Here is a 21,223-nt window from a genome sequence, read left to right as displayed (position 1 = left end):
ATACAATATTTTTTGTGTAAACTGTTACAATGTGGTAAAAGTTTTCCCTGTTCAGGCCCTTCAATCAGTTTAACAATCACATCAGAAGAGCTCCTTACTCGTGAGAATGCAACATACAGTTGCCCATGTGAGAGCCTGAGAGTGACAGTGTGTTTTACAGACAGTGTAAGAGAGAGATACACAGAGTTGACTGAGTGTGTGTGTGTGAGTGACAAAGTGATTAAATGTTTGTCTTCCCTTCCGTTCTGTGCACTTGCCTCCACTGATGTTCATGCCTCCCTGTATATGATTGTTTGTTAGAGATTCAATCCACTCCACTTCCCTCCTCCAAGTTCTGTTCTGTCTGATTGGTTCTTCGTTGACAGTGAGAGCCAATGAAACGCTGAACTACAGATTTATGAACCCTACACTGCCACAGTGCCATGGAGTCAGCTTCAGAATGTTGGAGGTGCTTTTTATTACTACTACTACTATTTATCATTTCTATAGCGCTACAAGGCATACGCAGTGCTGTACACCATAGACAAAAGGCAGTCCCTGCTCAAAGAGCTTACAATCTAGATAAGACAGGCAGACAGACAGCACAATTAAGGGTAAGAGAATGAAGAGGTGAAGATAAAAGGGCAGGGTAAGTGAGTAGTGGTTAGGAGTCAAAAGCAGTGGTAAAGAGGTGGGCTTTAAGTTTGGACTTGAAAATGGCCAAAGACGGGGCCAGACGCACAGGCTCGGAAAGTCTATTCCAGGCATGAGGTGCAGCAAAGCAAAAGGCCCCAAAGTCATTAATAATCCTCTGTAATATAAGACATCAAATATCTTTATAGAAATAGGAAAAAAGAGTAATATCTGTAGAGTTTTGTTTACCGATCTCAGTAGTCCCCCGGATTCTGTATAGCATTATTCTGCATTCGCGTGCACAACTTAATTAGCTAACGAGCCAATCAGTGCCAACAATTGCTAATTAACAAGAAATTGTCACTAATTGGGATTAATTAGAATTTGCACACACAACCGTCTAAGCATATTCTGTAAAGTGATGTGTGTGAATTCTAAGGCACTAGCTGAAAAGTGGGCATGGCCATGGGATGGAATGGGTGGGTCGTGGGCATTTCTAAAATCTCTATATATTGTACTAGAATATACCTAATTTAGGCGTCAGCATTTACACCCGGCATACCTGCCCGTGACTAAATTTCATTTTGTGGATGGCAGGGCCGTGCCTAGGGTCTCCGGCGCCCCCCTGCAGTTGGCCTCTCCGGTGCCCCCCCCTCAGTTGGCCTCTCTGGTGCCCCCCCCCCCGAAAACGAGCGCTACACTACCCGCGCTCTTCTCCCCAGATCCTTTTTTTTGTTTAAATTTACCTCTCCGGCGCTTGCAGCGTTACTGAGAAGGAGGCGGCGCTCCCCCGCCCCGACGTGTCTTGCCTTCGCTGTGTCCCGCCTTCTTCTGACGTCAGAAATGACGTCAGAAGAAGGCGGAACCGAGCGAAGGGAAGACACGTCGGGGCGGCCGGGGGAGCGCCGCCTCCTTCTCACTTACGCTGCAAGCGCCGGAGAGGTAAATTTAAACCAAAAAAAAAAGGATCTGGGGAGAAGAGGACGAGGTAAGCATGGTGCGGCGGGGCGCCCCCCAGAGGATGGCGCCCTCCTGCCATGCTTACCTCGCTTACCGCATCGGCACGGCCCTGGTGGATGGGCACTCCACTTCCTATATAATAAAAAGCACCTCCAACGTTCTGAAGCTGACTCCATGAAAGTGAAGCCTTGAAGCATTCGTGCTCCTGCTGTATCCAGCTCCTGAATTGACGTCACGTACTTCCGGGTTCGTCACAAACACCTACCACCTGGCATTCTTCTGGTCACAATTGATGTAGAATCACTATACAATAATCCTTTCACCTTGTAAGCCAGGTCACCCAGAGTTTTCAGCAGAAGAGCCAAATAGGACATTTCAAATGACTGAAAGGACCAGGAGTGGGTATTTAAGTGATTTGAATGTTGGCAAAGGTGGGAGCAGGGTATCGGGTGGAGAGTATCACTGTTGATAATAGTATTTCTTTGTTTTCCCCTTCCTCTGTAGCCTGCCCCCAGAGATGTACTTGGTGGATATGTATGTGCCATATTCCCTTCTCTCCCTCACATGTTCTATTTCCTAATGCACTTCACCCACCACCTTCTCCTCCCACTCTCTTTTCCTCCCACTCTGTCACTCCCTCCTTTCCCTTTCCATCATTCTAATAAGAACATCTATGCTAGCTCCATTAAGCCTAATATCCTGTGTCAGGCAGTGGCCAGTCTGTGACACAGGTACCTGACATATCCCTAAAAGTAGATCAAAATTTCTCATAATTCATTTGAAGAGAGAAACAGTGGGTTTCCTAAGTCTACCTGGCTGTTAATTTTTTAATGGATTTTTTTCTCCAAGAACTTATCCAAAACTCTTTTGAGCCCCACTGTTAGTTGACTTGAACACATCCTCTGGCAACAGATTCCTTAAAATTTATTTATTTATTTTTAATTCCAAGAGTTTTTTTTATTGCATATTTGAAATATAATTGTCAAAACTGGACCATGTTTTTGAGACATAGTATTGCTAAATTTGTATATTTGCAGTGCTGTATGCTGTATTATTTATATATTTGAATCATTTGCTATATCACATTCAGGAACCATTATGGTGGTGAGTTGATAATACGGATGCACACAGTTTACAACACACAGACACATTCATAGAAATGGAGAACATACAATCAGTCCCAACAGAGGGTGGGTAATTTTTGTAGAACAATTCTTACCACAGACTTCAATAACAGGACACACAAGAAAGAGAGAGGATAATATGTAATCTGTTGTTTCTAAGGACAAGTAGATTCTGGAGAGAGCTCTCTAAGGGATCAGGTCCTATCTGAAAATGCTCAAGATTTTAGGGCAATCTTGAATTTCTTAAGTGACATCTAAACATGAAGATCCAGAGGGAGCTGATTCAAAAGGAATGGCACCTAGCAACAGAAGGTAATATCACAGGAAGAAGTCATCGACAACTTCCTCAGGGAAGGGATTAATAATAAATTGGTATTGGTGACATCCAAATCACAGGGTTATAAGGAATCCATGAGAAGAGATAAAGTGGTTGCCCAGTGTAAAAAAAAACAAAACCTTGTGGGTAAGAAACAGGATTTTGTAATGAATTCTATATTGATTATGCCACCAATGTTGCATATTCAATATAAAGGGTGTGATGCAGTCGTATATCTTGGCATTGTAAATTAATTTAACTGCTGTGTTCTGAATTAGGTATAACCATTTAAGCAGATAAAGCAGAATATTGGTCAGTAAAATATTACAGTAGTACAATCTGTGTGGCATAAAAGCATGTACAGTACAGTCTTGCTTATCTGACCTTTGCTGATCCAGTTCAGCATATCTGACAGATCCCCGGTGACGTCACACAGCTTCTCTTTCCATTTTCCAAACCTGAGACCCTACTTTTTCTTCCATTGTGAGCCAGGACCTTGCTTTTACTGCCTTTGTTTCTACATTGTTTGACTCCTCTTTCCGTTTCTGAACCTGTGACCCTGCTTTTACCACCATTGTGAGCTGGAACCCTGCTTTTGCTGCCTTTGTTTCTGCATTGTTTGAGGGGTTACCATTGTTTTCTTTATTATTTGACTTTTCATTTACCCAACAATGGGTTGTTCCCATTTAGGTTGGGTAATTGAGACTTTACTGTATTAAAGTTTTCATAGCTTTGGGTTCCAAAAGAGCCCTGAGTGATCTTATTTTGCATAGTGCAACAAATGACTGAGTGTTATGCACTTGGTAAAAGAATTTCTTAGTTTTTCAGTCTGCTGGTTGTTAGTTTCTTGGAGTATCTTCTTGTTTTAATGTTTCATCAACATTTCCCTATTTAACTGTTCCACCTCATTCATGATTTTATTACGTTCTCCTCCCGCTTAGTTGTCTTTACCAAGCTGAAGAGCCCCTAACCTGTTTAGCTTTTTATTTTTATTTTTTCTTAAGGAATGTATTCTACCCCCTTATTTTGGTCTCTTCTCTAAACACTTTCTGACACTTTCTGGTTCCACTATATCCTTTTGAGATGGGCGATGCACATTACACACAATACCAAGGAGAGCAGAACACGTTTTTGGATTGGATGGAGGGGTTGGGAGGCAAATCAATCTGTGTTCCTATCGCCCAAGTTTCCTAGTTGCTAATGTTGTGTGAGCAAAACATTGGTGGAGCCATGGCCTATGTAGCCCACTTTGTTCTGCTACCTATGCACAGTACTCAAGGTACAGATGTACCATGGATTGTAAAGAGGCATAATGTTAACTTGCATCAATTTATTAACCACCTTTATGAAGGGATTCACACTTTTCTTAACATTTTATAATAGGAGATAATACTATTTTCCTTTATTTATTGGAAGTTTACCTGTCGCTAGATAAGCATTGATCCAATATAGTAAATAAGTCAGAAATAAATTTGGCGCTGTTCTCATCAAATCGGGGGGGGGGGGGGGGGGGGGGGAATGACACAAATGTCCAGTGAACAATAGGAGGAACTATATCGATTAAACAAAGGGAGTAAATCATCCAAACAGTTTTAAAATCTAACCAACATCTATCCACAGGGATAAGAGTATAAGAACCTTGATAATCAGTCAGAGACTGATTCAATAACTTATATTGAGCTATTTCAGTTTGTAACTTACTGTGCCAAACCCAAGACACAGGCAGAGTTCCAGAGTCTCGATGCGTGGATGAGACGATAGTACAGGAGGGGTTTTCTAGATTTGTTAGGAACTGGACAACATTCTGAAGTTTGTTTAATATTAGAAGTGATATCTAGTGCATAGCTGATCATCTTGAAGTGTTTTTATGGTGAACTTGTAAGTAAAATTGTGGATGTCCTTGTATTTAATGTGATATTCTTCTTTTTCCAAATGCATGCTCTTGGCCAATTGCAATAAAATAGCTCAAATACAGCTACAGTCTGATATGGCAATGAAATTGGAGTAGTCTTTGAATCTGTTTCAGTGGCATTGCTAAGAACCTTAGAATTCTAATTCCAGAATTGAGGCCATCTGTACAGGTGCACTGGATGACAAAAGAGCTTATGAAAGAGCGGCAGCATGGTCACACCATGCTTGGAGACTCTGGTTAATACAGTTATTTTCTCCCTTGTAAAACTCAGACATATTTAGGAAAGCTACACTTTCCTTTGCTGTTCAGCTGTCAGGATTTTTAACTCATTCTTCACCGTTTTGTCTTTTTGAAAGTTCCTGTTTTTGCAGCAGCAAATGCACAGCAAACAGCATTTTGCAGTAATTACAACTTTGAGGGTGCATTGTAATGGAAAATGCAGTAAACATCTATTTTCCAGGCAAATTAAACATCAGTAAATTACTATCTGTACATTGAGTTTCTGGAAAGCTAAGAAAATAAGAAGGTCTAACAGGCAGGCTTGTCTGAAAGAGTATGCAGTCTCCTGGCATTCACGCTCTGCCTGTATCCTTAGAATTCTGGTCACCTGCTGAGAACATTGGAGTCTGGAAGGAGACCATGTTGAAATATAAAACAGTTGGGTTTACACTATTCCTAAAGAGCATTGCATCTGTATATCACATTTCATGGAAATTCATGGATGTTCTTTTATAATTTGTATCTAAAGAAACTAGCTAGTAAATGAACAGTCCACATTATGAAGAGAAATATTGTGGCTTTATCTTGGTGAGTTTATTTTAAAAATTTATATACAACCTATAACCTAGGTTTCCATATAAAACATACATAAATAATAATAACCAAATAAATCTGCATACAAGATTAACACAGTAGCACAGAGCTCTGCTTCCAGTATCAATGGACTGCTGTTCAGAGACAAATCATACCCAAATCCATAGCTGAATAAAAACAATTGTCACAAAAAGATGTGCCTTCAAAAGCTTTTGAAGTGGAGAAATATTTACACAATGGCGAAATGAACCAGAGAGTGCATTCCTTAACAGAATCCAATTTTCAGTTCTTAGTTGTATTTAGGTTCTATATACATCTAGAAATGCTGGATGACCCTCCTAAAATGTTCTTTCTTGGTGCTTGAATACGGAAAGATTTTTAAATATTTTTTAGTCTTCCATGCACTGGTTGCTCATGAAAGCTGTAGCACTGCTGCCCAGAGAAAACTGGGGCATAATCATTTTATTTATTTCAATATTTGTTATACTGCTCTTTAAAATTTAGTCATAATAGCATGACTGTTTACAATCAGAGCAGAGATCTATAGTGGAATAAAAGGTAATTAAAATTGACAACACACAGAAGGAAAGTGATAAGGGATGGGGATTAATAGCACAACAATAAAATCCAAATAAGCATTTGTCTGAAGGAAAAAGGGACAAAGGGGATGATGAGCAGACCCCACTGGTACTGATGTCCTTAAATCATCAGGCAAGGTAAAACTATTCAAAAATCCAAGCCTTATTTCTGGTCTTAAATGTATGATAATTTTCTATTAATAAGGTAAAAGGTACTGAATTCCAAAGAGTTGGGGCCACAGCAGAGAAACAAGCATGTCAGGTGAAGTCTAAGCGTAACTTAGAATGGAAAGGAATAAAAAGATGATTAGATTGTGAAGAACAGAGATGATTTGAAGGTTGATATGGAATCAGCTATGATTTCAAATAGAGCGGAGAGCCAGTGTAGAAAGCTGAAAATCTAGTATGAGAAGTTTAGCCCTGATCCTTCCCAGAATGAGAAACCAGTGCTTTTCCTTCTGAAAGAGGAAGTAACATCAGATTTATATGTATTATAAAGCAGTTTGATTGCTGTATTTGGTATAAGTGGTGTATGTTTGTTTTGCATGGCACCAGCTAACAAAGAATTACAATAATCTAGTCTATTGATTACTAGATCATGTAGCAGAATTTTAATGACTTTGAGATCAAGGAAAGGATGTAGAGCAAATTATCCTAATAAATGACATTCAAACCCAATGTGAGATATATGGAGCAAGTGAGAGGTTAGAGTCGAGCTGCATGCCCAGTGAACAAAGAGCTTTAATTGGAACTTTAGGTCCTGCAATTGTAAGTCAAAATTGTGAGGAGATCTGTCCCTTGTGAACCAGATTGCCTCTGATTTGGATGGGTTTAACCTGAACTTGATAGAAAACCATGGAACAATATATGATAAGTCATGCTCCACTTTGTTGGAAGGCTGAATGCCAAGAATGATGTGTGTTGGAAGGCTGAATGCCAAGAATGATGTGTGATGAGAATTTGGATGTTGCCTGCATAAATAAAATCACCTTGGGGCTAGGTAGTTGCAAGAGGTGCAAGAAATGTATCAAGTAGAGTTGTAGCCTGTAATCAAATCCTGAGGCACACCACAGGAAAGATAGTAGGATGCTAAGACTAATACCTCTGGTTTCGATATATACTTGTATTGTACATATATCAATATCAATAATATCTTCTATTGTTGTATTTATTCATTGTCAGATCTTTTCATTCATACTTTCAGAGGGAGTCACCACAGAACACTCTTATTATATAAATCAGCTAAACAAATAATGTGACAATGTCCCACACAAAATGTGACCCTCTATAATATTAAAGATCTAAACTGGGTGGCAAACCACCTCCATATGTCCATTAATAGATGTCCAAACAACGGGAACACTCCAGTGTGTACGACTTGTATATTCCACTTGTCTTGGGATATCTGCTAGGATACTACATCATTTCCCATTGTACCACATGACTTCCGGTTGGTTAATCAATCACATAATTAGCCACATGTTTAATCCATAAGGAGCTATTGTGTTCCATGAGAAAATCAATTGTTGTTTTCTTTGTAAATGCATGGTGACATAGTGCAGTCTAAAAGAAAAATTAAGCAATGGGTGGGAGAACATCTTAGTAATTTGCGAGCTAAAAAAAGAGAGGCGCCTTTAGTGGCTCATTTGGAGCAATATCAACATGAAGAAGATTTGAAATTTGTAGTACTCTTGCAGATGAAATTCAGTAGAGGGGGAGATGGTCACCACACATTTAAAAAGAAAAGAACAACGATCAGATTGGAGTTTGGGATTAGAAAGAAGTTGACCACTTTAGATTGGAACTCAAACTCTTAAAGAACAGTCTAAAATGATCATCATGTGCTAACCTGTTGCAGCTTTTAACCATCTCTGCCTCCTCCTGGGTTCATGAAAGAACTCTGGCACAAAAAGCTACAAGGCAGGGTAGCCCTTGGAAAGTTCTGCTTACCAATGCTGTTGTCAGTGAGCCCCTGTCAGTGAATTGCAACTTACAGCCTGGTGTTCATCAAATTCCAGACAAAAGGAAAATAGAATGCAGTGAGATCTAAGGCGCCATGCTCTTACTTTATGTCTGTGGGGGAAATGATTATTACATATGGCACATTGTAAATTATTACTGAGGTGCACCTGGCTGTTCAATAATAACTTATCAGAGAGCCTGTCAGAACACAGTTTTTTTCAACAAGTGCAATTTTTTAGTATGAGATTTTGATTGATATATATACTTGAAAAAGTAACTGGGTGTTGTGTTTAAAAAATTACTGACTAAAATACAGGTTTAGATACATGAGTATATGGAATGGTAAAGTGTTTTTCTCAACACTAATCCTGATGGGATGATGTCAGCCTTATAAAACTGTAGACATGGCAGTGTGACTAATAACCCCTGTTTAGGCCTGAAGACTAAATAGTATTCTGGATTTCAGACAGACTGAGGCTTATGAAGCTCTGCTATGTACCATCATACACTTAGCACCTGTATGCATAGTATTTCTGCTATAATACTGTTGGGCTGTCAAAGTGTCATTTTATTTATTTGGATTTAGCTCATACCTTTTCATTGGCAGTTCAAGGAGAAGTTACATTTTGGTACAGTAAGTATTTCTCTGTAGAGGAGTTGTACATTAAGGGTCCCATTTATTAAAGGTTTTATCTATTTTGATATTTAGCTCATCTTATTAACAGCACTCAAGGCAGATTACAAAAGATATACACAATACAAAAAATTAATAAACGTTTTCTCCAATTATATGTGTTTGGAAGAAAATGCTTACCGTATAAACTGACATTCCTTGTCACTTGCAGCAGATGAATCCAGGAACTAGTGGGTTAAGTCCGCCTACCAGCAGGTGGAGATAGAGATAAACAAACTAAAGGCAGTGATGTCAGACTGCCAGCTCCTTCCTCAGTTAGTATGTCTCTATCTCAGCAGGTGGTGGACGGCTTTTCTCCAGCTCCTGGGCCCAAGGCTTCTGAGGGTGCTCCTGGGCCGGTGGCCAGTTTGAGCCGGGGTTGACGGACTGGTGGTGTCCCCTTTGGCAGCATACTCAGTTGCTGGGTCCCTGCTGCACCTCAAATTCCCTCTGAACAGGCTTTTGCTGTTCCTTTCCTTCCCTGTTTGTTTCTGCCTCCTCACTAAAAAAAAAAAAAAAAGACAACCATAGAATTTATTTAAAAGAGAAACAGGCCCCTCTGAAGGAACACCACTTTGTTTTTTTTTGTTTTTTGTTTTTTTAAGTATGTTTATTATTTTTCCATATATCAAAATCCAGTGCACAGTCCAATATCACAACGCAACATATATTCAAACTCTTTTTATAACATACAACGTTCCCCAACCTCCTCCCCGCCCTCCCCCCCCCCCCCCACCCCCAAGGTAACTCAGATCTTTCTTCCCAAACTCCGTTATGGTGACCCTTCTGTTTATTAGACTGCTATCTCTCTCTCTTCTATATATGGGGTCCATGTTTTAAAGAATTTAACTACCCGACCTCGTCTTATAGCTGGTATTTTATCCATTACACAGCAAAAAGTCTACTTTTGTGAATACTTGCGCCATCGTTGGGGCCGCAGCTTGTTTCCATTGCCTCTCAATTAAAGTCCGAGCTGCCGTAACAATATGGGCAAGCAGACAATGTTGTGATTTGCTTATGCCTGTCACTGGTATATTAAGCAAGCATAGACAGGGATTCAACCCGACCTGGATCCCCAATTTACCTTGTATTTGGGCAACTATATTTGTCCAAAATGTCAAAATAATCGGGCACTCCCACCACATATGCCAAAATGTGCCCGTTACCCCACAACCCCTCCAACATGTCGACGCCCCATTCTTAAATATACGCGATATCCTGTATGGTGTAAGATACCATTGGTATAACATCTTGTACCCATTTTCCACCAGGGGCGTCGCCACCGAGAAGCTCAGTAGGGATTTAAATATCTTTAGCCATTTATCCCGTTCATATGTTACCGATAGCTGAGCCTCCCACTTATCAATATAGTGAGTCAGGGGAAAAGAATGATGTAACAGCGCTTTATAAATTCTGGATATGCCTCCTTTCCCTGCCCCCGACCCCATTGCCTGCTCTAACTCTGACACAGCTAGCAATAGCTGATCCTTGGCCTTCCGCTGTATGAAATCCCGAACCTGCATGTAGTGAAACTGATCCCTATCCATCAGCCCATACTCATCCCTCAAAACTGTAAACGTCTGACATTTCCCTTCATCCCAAAGTTGTCCCAGCACCCTCAACGAAGCTGTGGACCAATGCCCATACACCCGTTCTTCCCTACCCACTCGAAAATCCAAGGCATACACAATGGGAATATTCATGTGATATTTTCGTCCTGGGAACCAGGTAGCCCTGCACCAAGCCCATTCTCTAAGAGCTACTCCCATCTGTCCTTTCAGCCCCCAGGTGAGTCCCCTCAACAGCGATAGGGGGAGCCAAGGTGCCGCCCACAGAGGAACCCCTTTCAGACCCCACTGTGCTGCATACGACCAGGGTTTGGATATCCCCTTTTGCCCTATAGCCAGCAGTTGGAACAGTGCAGCCCTGTAGTATAGCCAGAAATTTGGTACCCCCATACCCCCATCTTTTCTAGATTGATACAGGACATTCCTAGTTACTCGTGGGGGTCTCTTCCGCCAGATGAAGGCGAAAACCTTCCTATTTAGCAACTGAAAAAAAGCCTTTGGGATGTGGATTGGTATTGCCATAAATAAAGTAGCTTGGGGAGCAACGACATCTTCACCGCTGCTATTCTACCCATCCGTGACATGCCCAAGCCCCCCCCCCCCCAATCTCTCTAATTCTTTAAATAATTTTTGTACTTTAGGAGCAAAGTTCTCCTGAAAGAGATCCCCCGTATTCGAGGTCAAATTAACCCCCAAGAATCATATATAGCGCGGGGACCAACTAAGCGGGAATAAAGGTTGTAATTTGTCTTGCAGCCCTGCTGGAAACTGTAAAGGGACACCACCTTGTAGTGGTGGAGGGGCTTCTGTGTTTTAATGACTCAGAGGGCTATGCTGAAGGGTTACCCATATCAGACAGGCCTCTGAGGAGAAACCAGACAAAGAGTGTCCCAAATAGGGAGAGTGGAAAGATGGTGACCTGAAGCTCGTATGCTAAACACCACTGTCCTCTGAAGTTCTGTCTTTGTTTACTTGAAATTTGCTTTCTGCATTTGCAGTTACCTTAACTGAGAGAAAGGGGACAATGGGGGGTCAGCCACCGATAACCAGCGTTTTGTCCCCTGTGCAGCAAGTGTGGGACCGCTGCGCAATGAGCTGCCCACAGATGACTGGGTTGATGAGTCCTTTGATTAGCACCGGCGAAGGAGCGTTGATGCTCTTAGACCTGGAAACAACTTCATCGCTCCCAAGTCATTTAACCACCATGTCCAAAGGAGTGGAGGAGTGAGTTAGGAGTGTATGCTGAAACGGAAGTCGTTTACAGCTGAACCCGTGTCGGCGGTGCCACTCCTAAACCCGTAAAAGCTATCAGCTTTTAGTTTTTTGGCTCCCGTGGAGATTACATTGACTATCATCTGGAAGGCGCTGCAGGACCTAACGGTGGTAGTAAATAATTTTGCATCAGATAATCTTATTAGTGAGCCACATGGATAATCGAATCGAATCCTTTGAGAATGAAAAATTGATACAGCAAATGAGTTCTACAGGAGTAGGAAACGGTTAAGATTTTGAAAATGATAATAGTCCAGAAAAATTTGAACAAAATGAATATTATTACAGATGATTAATATCGAGATTGTTGTTTTCCCAGAGTTCTGGGTATGACTCCTATAGTTTTTTCCTCTGAAATTATTCCTCTTAGTATATTAATTCAAAAGGAGTGAAGCCTATGAAACTGGGATTACCTTAATAAGTGGGAATTGGATTAGAGATTCAAGTGTTTGTATTGTTGAATAATTTCTAGTTTTAAAAGAGAAAAAAATGAAATCAGGTGTATTATTTTCACTAATATTGGACAATAAGTATGTTTCCAACGAAATTAATTGACTATACACCGTCTTGGGTTTGAAGAAGCCAACCAGACAATCAATGTGGAATAATGATTCAGATAAATAATAACTGGGGATAACCAGGTTAATACCACATTTTCTTTGTTTACTGTTGTTTAATTGATCTTGTCTTGTTTCACTCTCCCTATTTATTTTGTGGTCTAAGAAAGAGAAAGATTGCATATAATCCATTTATCTAGTTGAGATTGTTTTCATCTAATATTACATAAGTACATAAGTAATGCTACACTGGGAAAAGACCAAGGGTCAATCGAGCCCAGCATCCTATCCACGACAGCGGCCAATCCAGGCCAAGGGCACCTGGCAACCTTCCCAAACGTACAAACATTCTATACATATTATTCCTGGAATTGTGGATTTTTCCCAAGTCCATTTAGTAGCGGTTTATGGACGTCCTTTAGGAAACCGTCTAACCCCTTTTTAAACTCTGCCAATCTAACCGCCTTCACCACGTTCTCCGGCAACGAATTCCAGAATGTAATTATGCGTTGGGTGAAGAAAACTTTTCTCTGATTTGTTTTAAATTTACTACACTGTAATTTTATCGCATGCCCCCTAGTCCTAGTATTTTTGGAAAGCGTGAACAGACGCTTCACATCCACCTGTTCCACTCCACTCATTATTTTATATACCTCTATCATGTCTCCCTTCAGCCGTCTCTTCTCCAAGCTGAATAGCCCTAGCCTCCTTAGTCTTTCTTCATAGGGAAGTCGTCCCATCCCCGCTATCATTTTAGTCGCCCTTCACTGCACCTTTTCCAGTTCCACTATATCTTTCTTGCGATGCGGCGACCAGAATTGAACACAATACTCAATGGAGCGATACAACGGCATTATAACATCCTCACACCTGTTTTCCATACCTTTCCTAATAATACCCAACATTCTATTTGCTTTCCGAGCCGCAGCAGCACACTAAGCAGAAGGTTTCAGTGTATTATCGACGACGACACCCAGATCCCTTTCTTGGTCCGTAACTCCTAACGTGGAACCTTGCATGACGTAGCTATAATTCGGGTTCTTTTTTCCCACATGTATCACCTTGCACTTGCTCACATTAAACGTCATCTGCCATCTAGCCGCCCAGTCTCCCAGTCTCGTAAGGTCCTTCTGTAATTTTTCACAATTCTGTCGCGAGTTAACGACTTTGAATAACTTTGTGTCATCAGCAAATTTAATTACCTCACTAGTTACTCCCATCTCTAAATCATTTTTAAATATATTAAAAAGCAGCGGTCCTAGCACAGACCCCTGAGGAACCCCACTAACTACCCTTCTCCATTGTGAATACTGCCCATTTAACCCCACCTCTGTTTTCTATCCTTCAACCAGTTTTTAATCCACAATAGGACTTTTCCTCCTATCCCATGACCCTCCAGTTTCCTCTGTAGCCTTTCATGAGGTACCTTGTCAAAAGCCTTTTGAAAATCCAGATACACAATATCAACCGGCTCCCCTTTGTCCACATGTTTGTTTACTCCTTCAAAGAATTGAAGTAAATTGGTCAGGCAAGATTTCCCCACACAAAAGCCGTCCTGACTCAGTCTCAGTAATCCATGTCCTTGGATGTGCTCTGTAATTTTGTTTTTAATAGCCTCTACCATTTTCCCCGGCAACAGTCATCTCTGTATTACTGTTTGCAAGTGACCCTTGTAAAATGAAAAATTATAAATAAATGATTAAATAAAAAAAATAAAAGAGAAACAGGGAAGCACAGGGAAGTGTGTTTTTGCTGAGAGCAGTTTGTGTTACTGCTGTCTGAGTCCTGTTTTCTGTTGCCTGCTTGTCTGAGCCTGCCACGAAGTGGAGTCATAAGTACATAAGTAATGCCATACTGGGAAAAGACCAAGGGTCCATTGAGCCCAGCATCTTGTCCATGACAGCGGGCAATCCAGGCCAAGGGCACCTGGCAAGCTTCCCAAACGTTGGAGAGTTTTTTTTTCTTCGGCTCAGCTGTCAGTTCCCGCTCTTTCCAGGTCCGGGGTAAGTCCTGCTGGGTTCCTGTTCGGGGGCAGGTGATGGTAGCGGAGGCGGTAAAACGCTGTTCCCGACGCGGGAAATAGCGTTTGGCGGCGGGCCTTTGCAGCGCGGGGTGCGCTGATTTGGCGGCACTCGGAGCGGTGCCCCCCCCCCCCCCCCGGGAGCCTGGCGATTCTCGCGACATTTTGCGATCGGTCGCGGAGCCGGCTCTGGTAGCGGTTTTGGGCAATGCTTGTTCTCGACTGGTAGGGGAGTCGGGGGGGGGGGGGCGTCAAGCACTGTTGGCGGTGGTGCAGGTGCCATGCCTGCGCCCGCCGTTGCAGAGGAGGGGTTTTCGCCAGAGTTTATTGTGCTACTCCATCAGGCATTTTTGTTGAAAAGGGCCTTGCCCCCCCCCCCCCTCCTGCTCATGCAGCTGCGACAGCTTTGGCCTTTGATCCTCTCAGGGTGTCTGGGGGTAACCAAGAGATTTTGGGTTTTTCCCCCAGAGGATTTCTCCTCCCTTAAAAAAGCCTAGGCTTTTTGGGGGGTCTGAGGAGGGGTCCTGCATACAGTCGCCTGCAGCTCTCTCCGTGGTGGCTCTCTCGGAGCAGATGGGGGTGGAGGACGATGTACTCACTGACCAACCGGAGGAGTCTTCCGCCGTGAGGATTTTCCATAAGGAGGAGTTGTCCTCCTTTATCTCTCAGGCGCTGGAAGCCCTGAATATAGAGGACCCTGAGGTTACGGCTTCTCAGGCGGTCAACCCCAAGATGGCTAGTACCAGACGACCTTCTAAGGCCTTTATGGTACATGAAGCTATTGAAGAGTTGATTCGGCCCAGTGGGCGGATCTGGATGGGGGGCTGAAAGTAGCCAGGGCTATGACTAGGCTGTATCCGGTTTCAGCGGATCGTTTAGAGCAGTTTCCTCTACCTAGGGTGGATGCCCTGGTGACGGCGGTCACTAAGAAGACTACTCTTCCAGTGGAAAGTGGTGTGGCACTTAAGGATATGCAAGACAGACGGCTAGAGGCTTCTTTAAAACGTGCCTTTGATGTGGCTGCTTTGACACTTCAAGCTTCTGTGTGGATTTCTTATGCGGCTAGAACTTGTCTCGGCTGCATTCTGTCATGTATTCAATTTTGGAGTCTGATATGCCGGGAACTCCTCAGATGTCGCTGATGGATATTGGACTGGTGGACCTGGCGGATGCCTTGTATGATTTGTTCCGTGCTTAGGCCAAACTCATGGCCTTGACCGTTTCCTCTCGGCATCTTCTGTGGCTCCGTCATTGGGCCGCAGATATGGCCTCTAAGCAACAACTCATTAAATTGCCTTTCCGAGGGAAATTGCTTTTTGGGTAAGACCTAGAAAAGATTGTTAATGATTTGTGGGATTCCAAATCTCAGCGTCTTCTGGAGGATAGACCCAAGTCTACTTCCAGGCACGGAGCCTCGAGGTCACGTTTCAGAGAGACGCGACGGTATCGCCCGGGGCGGTCCAATGCAGCCTTTCAGCGTCCTCATTTTGGGCAGCGTTCTTCCTTTCACAATGAGAAATGTCTGGCTGGACTCCTTCTCGGGCCTCCCAATGATGGGGCGCAGGTCCACTTGGGAGGAGAGCAGATCGGTAGTCGACTTTCTCTGTTTCTTCCAGAGTGGGCCAGAATTACTTCAGATCAGTGGGTCCTCTGTGGTGCGACAAGGTTACAAGCTAGAATTCTTCTCTCCCGTCACAGACTTTTTTCTGGAGTCCTGCTGTGTATCGCGGGCCAAGAGGACAGCGGTTCTGCAGTGTTTGCGGGACCTGCTAAGGATAAGGGTTATCATGCCTGTTCCTCCTCTCGAAAGGCGCACAGGTCGGTACTCTATCTTCTTTGTGGTTCCAAAGAAAGAAGGGAGGGGCTTTTCACCCTATTCTCGATCTCGGAAAAGTAAACCAGTTTTTGCAGGTTCGTCACTTCCGCATGGAGACTTTAAGGGCAATTATTGCTGCTGTTCAACCAGGCAAGTTTTTGATTGCTCTCGATTTGAAGGACGCTTACCTGCACATTCCCATTTGGCAGATTTCTCAGATTTGCGGTGCTGGGTGAGCACCTCCAGTTTAGGGCCCATTTTTTCGGAATGGCCACTGCCCCATGTACTTTTTCCAAGGTCATGGTGGTGGTGGCGTATCCTGTAGAAGGAGGGGATTCGAGTACATCCATATCTCTACGACTGTCTGATTCGAGCGACAACAGCAGAGGAGAGTCGAGTGGTCACTGACCAAGTGATTGCGGTGTTGCAATCCTTAGGTTGGGTGGTCAATATGGACAAGAGTCATCTGGTTCCTACTCAGAGTCTGGAGTATCTTGGAGTGCAATTCGATAAGAAGCGGGGAAAGGTGTTTCTCCCCGAGGGGTGAAGGATCAAATTGCTTTCTCAGGTACGGACCTTATTGAGTTGTTGCGCTCCCCGAGTGTGGGACCGTTCAGCTCCTCGGTTCCATGACGGCGACCTTGGAGGTCATTCCATGGGCAAGGGCTCACATGCAGCCTCTTCAGAATTTCTTTTTGAGCAGATGGTCGCCGACGTCGCTGGATTATCAACGACTCCTTCCTTGGTCGAGCTGGGCCAGGGACTGTCTCGCATGGTGGCTCCGGTCAGCCAATTTGCAGAAGGGTGTTTGTCTGTCGTCTCCCAATTGGGTGGTAGTCGTGACGGATGCCAGCCTTGCGGGCTGGGGAGCCCATTGTCTTCATCGAGTAGACCAGGGATCGTGGACCCCTCTCGAAGCGACTTGGCCGATAAATCGTCTGGAGTTGCGAGCAGTCGTGAATGTGCTGCAGAGTTTTCAGGACCTTCTGAAGGGGCAGGCAGTTTGTGTATTCTTGCACAACACCACGACGGTGGCCTACATCAATCGGCAGGGGGGCACTCGCAGTCTTCCCTTGGCAGTGGAAGCGTCTCGTCTTCTAGTATGGGTGGAAGCGCATGTTCGGAGTCTGTCGGCAGCACACATTGCGGGTCATGACAACGTTCAAGCGGATTTTCTCAGCTGGACTCTTTTGGATGCAGCGGAATGGATGCTGTCGGACTCGGCTTTTTGGCTGATCTGTCATTGTTGGGGAAGACCAGTAATGGATCTCATGGCCATGGCTTGCAATGCCAAAGTTCCCAAGTTCTTCAGCCGCAAATGGCAGCCAGGATCCGCAGGGTTGGACGTTATTCTCCAGCCATGGCTGGAACAACAGCTACTGTAGGGAGAGTTCTTTGCTGCATAGGGCAGCATTGGGGGCCGGTTGTTCTAGTGGCCCCAGACTGGCCCCGATGGCCGTGGTATGCGGATCTCGTTCGAGCACTCTCAGAGCCACCATTGCGACTTCCGGTGACTCCCAATCTGCTGAATCAAGGGCCAGTTCAGATGGAAAATCCCTCCCGCTTTGGTCTTACAGCTTGGCTATTGAGAGGTGGCAGTTGAGGAAGAGGGGATTTTCAGGACCAGTCATTGCCACTCTTTTGGGGGCATGGAAGCAGTCTACTTCAGCAGCTTACGTGCGAGTGTGGAAAGCTTTCTCGGCGTGGTGTGCTTTGCGTGCTGAATTGTCTTTTTGGGCGGACATTCCGGTTATTCTGGAGTTTCTTCAGGATGGTCTTCAAAAGGGATTGGCATATAATTCCCTTCGAGTGCAGGTGGCCGCACTAGCTTGTTTTAGGTGCAAACTGGACGGTTCCTCTTTAGCAGCTTACTCTGATGTGGTTCGTTTCCTACGCTGGGCTCTTCGGCTTCAGCCTCCTCTGCAGCAGCCGTGCCCGGAGTAGAATTTGAATGTGGTACTGCGAGCCCTCCAGGCCCCACCATTTGAGCCGTTGAATAAGGTTTCTGAGAAGGATCTAACACTTAAGACAGTGTTTTTGGTGGTCATTGCTTCGGCTAGGAGGATTTCTGAAATTCAGGCTTTGTCTTGCAGAGATCCTTTTTTACAGTTTTCTGAAGCAGGGGCGTCGATCCGGACGGTGCCGCCGTTTCTACCTAAAGTGGTTTCGGCTTTCCATGTCAATCAGGCGGTTTATCTTCCGTCTTTTAGAAGAGAGGATTGTCCGGGGGAGTTTGCCTCGCTACGTTTCCTTGAGAGCCTTGTTTCAATACTTGCAGATCTCTAGCGAGTTTCGACGCTCGGATCATCTCTTTGTGCTCTTGTCGTGATCGAAAAAAGGTGAGGCGACTTCTAAGGTTTCCATTGCTCGCTGGATTAAGGAAGCCATTGGAGCAGCGTATCTGCTTCAAGGGCAGGCGTCTCCAGTGGCCCTGAAGGTGCATTCTACTCGGGCACAGGCGGCTTCTTGGGCGGAGGCGGAGGCCTTATTTCTGGAAGAGATTTGTCGGGTGGCTACTTGGGCATCCTATCATACTTTTGCGAAGCATTACAGGTTAGACGTGTCTGCATGGGAGGATGCGAGTTTTGGGGCGGGAGTGTTGGCACGGGGAGCGTCGGCTTCCCATCCTACTTAAGGAATACTTTGGTACAGCCCACTAGTTCCTGGATTCATCTGCTGAAAGTGACAAGGAAGGTAAAATTATGTCTTACCTGATAATTTTCTTTCCTTTAACGCAGCAAATTAATCCAGGATCCCTCCCTAGTTCAGCCGACGTTTTTTTCATTTTCTGCGCAGTGTGGCTATTTTTTCCTTCCGGGTTCTCTTTTGCAGAGTTCAGACAGATATGGGAACACGGACAGGATTCCGATTTCTGGATCAAGTTGCAGTTATTTCGAAGTTCTTATTTGGTTTTCTGTTTTTCATAGTGAGAATGGGTTCTGGTTGTTATTGGTTTCATATTTTTGGCCTTGGCAAATGCTTACGAAGGGAGTACGGTTTATTTATATAAAATGCTTATGAATGACATACTAACTGAGGAAGGAGCTGGCCGTCTGGCATCACTGCCTTTAGTTTGTTTATCTCTATCTCTACCTGCTGGTAGGTGGACTTAACCCACTAGTTCCTGGATTCATCTGCTGCCTTAAAGGAAAGAAAATTATCAGGTAAGACATAATTTTACCTTTTTTGGCCAAAAAAAGTATCAAAAATTGCTAACCCTTCCTCCCCCTGATGTCTGGCATTCCTCCCATTCCCTCCCTCCTTTCACTGCCGCTTCCCATCAACCACTTCATTTCTCCTTCCTGCTGAATAGAAGGACCCCCCCCCCTTTCCTGGACCCACCCATATGGCCCCCCTGGGCCTACTGTACAGCCCCAGTGGTTTAATGGTGAGCTGGGGCGAGAACAATCCTCACACATTCCTGCCCATGCTATCTGTATAATGAAAATGGCTGTTATGCCTTCCAGTGGGCAGTCTCACAAGATTGCCACTGGAAATCGTAGCAGTCATTTTTGCTATGGAGATGGCATAGGCAGGTGTGTTTAATGATCACTCCTGCCCTAGCTCACCACTAGACCACTAGGGCTGTACGGTAGGCACAGGGAAGGCCTTATGGGTCGGTCAGGGAGGAGGGCTTTGTCTGTTCAGGAAGGGAGGGGGTGAAAGTGAAAGCTGGAACTCTTTTAGTTCGGGGGATAGGCAGCAGCGAAAGGAAGACATCATGGAGGTAAGGATCGAGAGGAATACAGGATACCACTGGCAAGGGGAAAGAAAACTTAAATATAAACCCTTGGTTTATATTCACCATATTCACATTAACATCCTCCCTCCCCTGTTTTTTCTAGGGGACTCTTATTTTGCACCTGATGCAATAGAGGGTAAAGTGACATGCCTAGTATCACAAGGAGTGCCAGTGAGGTTTGAATCCTGACCTCCCTAGTTCTATCTACTGCTTCACTATTCCTCATATCATGTATCTTGAGCTAATTATCCCTGAAAAAAATGAGTATACTAGTAACTATCCTTGGTGTTCATTTTTCTGTAAGCTACTACAGTCTTTCAGGACTCTACAACATTATCAGTGATTACTAGTTGTGTGATGATACTTTTCAACAAAGTACAAACAGTGCTATAATTAAATGAACCTGGAGGCATAATAATTCTTTTCCCAGTGGTCTGATTGTGGGTTATATGTGAAAGTATATGGAACCTGTGACCTACCCTACTGAAAATACCCCCCCCCCCCCCCCAAGAAAACATTGTAAATTCATACATTCTCAGATAGAGTACTGTTAGTCTTCAGGTCTTGCTTTTTCAGTAAATAATTAACCATTGGGGGAGTAATTGCATCTTAAGATACATCAATTATGTTTATTACATCTCAAATATTAATATATTTGTTTTGCAGGGACATCAAACCAGACAATATCTTAATGGACATGAATGGACACATTCGGTTAGCAGATTTTGGTTCTTGTCTGAAACTAATGGAAGATGGAACTGTAAGTTAAAAAACATATAGTCAGTTTATTATCAACAACAAAATTAATAATATGTATTTAAACTGAGTATTGTATAAAAATGTAAAATGCTGTCTTCAAATTGGCAGTTATGAATATATTTATTGTACTACCTGTTGTATCAGTCAGTCATGACCCCTTGAAGCAATCTAACCCTGCATTTGTGACATCTTGCAATATTTTTTCTTGTTTATAAATGTAATAGAGTAGAATCTTACATAATCTTTTCTGTGTTTCCATCTATAGTATTGATTATTATTAGTATTGGCCTCTCGTAGAGAGCTGCATGGGAACAGGGCTAGTGAGAATCTCGTGAGGATGGACCCAGGTCTGCGGGAATCCCATGGGGATGGACCTGAACCCTGTGGGGATCTCATGGGGATGGATCATGCTTTTCCTAAAGTGGAAGGAACACCTCACTTATTAAGAAAGAACAGGTTAGGACTCTCCAGCTTGGAAAATGGATGACTGAGAGGAGTCCAATAGTTTATAAAATCATTAGTGGTGTGGAGTGGTTAAA

At 43.6% G+C, this 21,223-nt stretch overlaps 1 protein-coding gene across 1 annotated transcript in view; it reads left to right on the top strand.

The window, feature by feature from the left end:
- Positions 1-21,223, top strand: part of LOC115465558 (serine/threonine-protein kinase MRCK alpha-like) — an 806,479-nt gene that overhangs the window by 326,019 nt on the left and 459,237 nt on the right. The window contains 1 exon segment of the mRNA XM_030196108.1: positions 20,592-20,685. Within this exon segment, the coding sequence (XP_030051968.1) occupies positions 20,592-20,685 (94 nt within the window).

Source organism: Microcaecilia unicolor, chromosome 3 (genome assembly GCF_901765095.1).
Source record: "Microcaecilia unicolor chromosome 3, aMicUni1.1, whole genome shotgun sequence".
Classification (NCBI taxonomy): Eukaryota; Metazoa; Chordata; class Amphibia; order Gymnophiona; family Siphonopidae; genus Microcaecilia; species Microcaecilia unicolor.
This window is presented reverse-complemented; position numbering and strand designations above follow the sequence as displayed.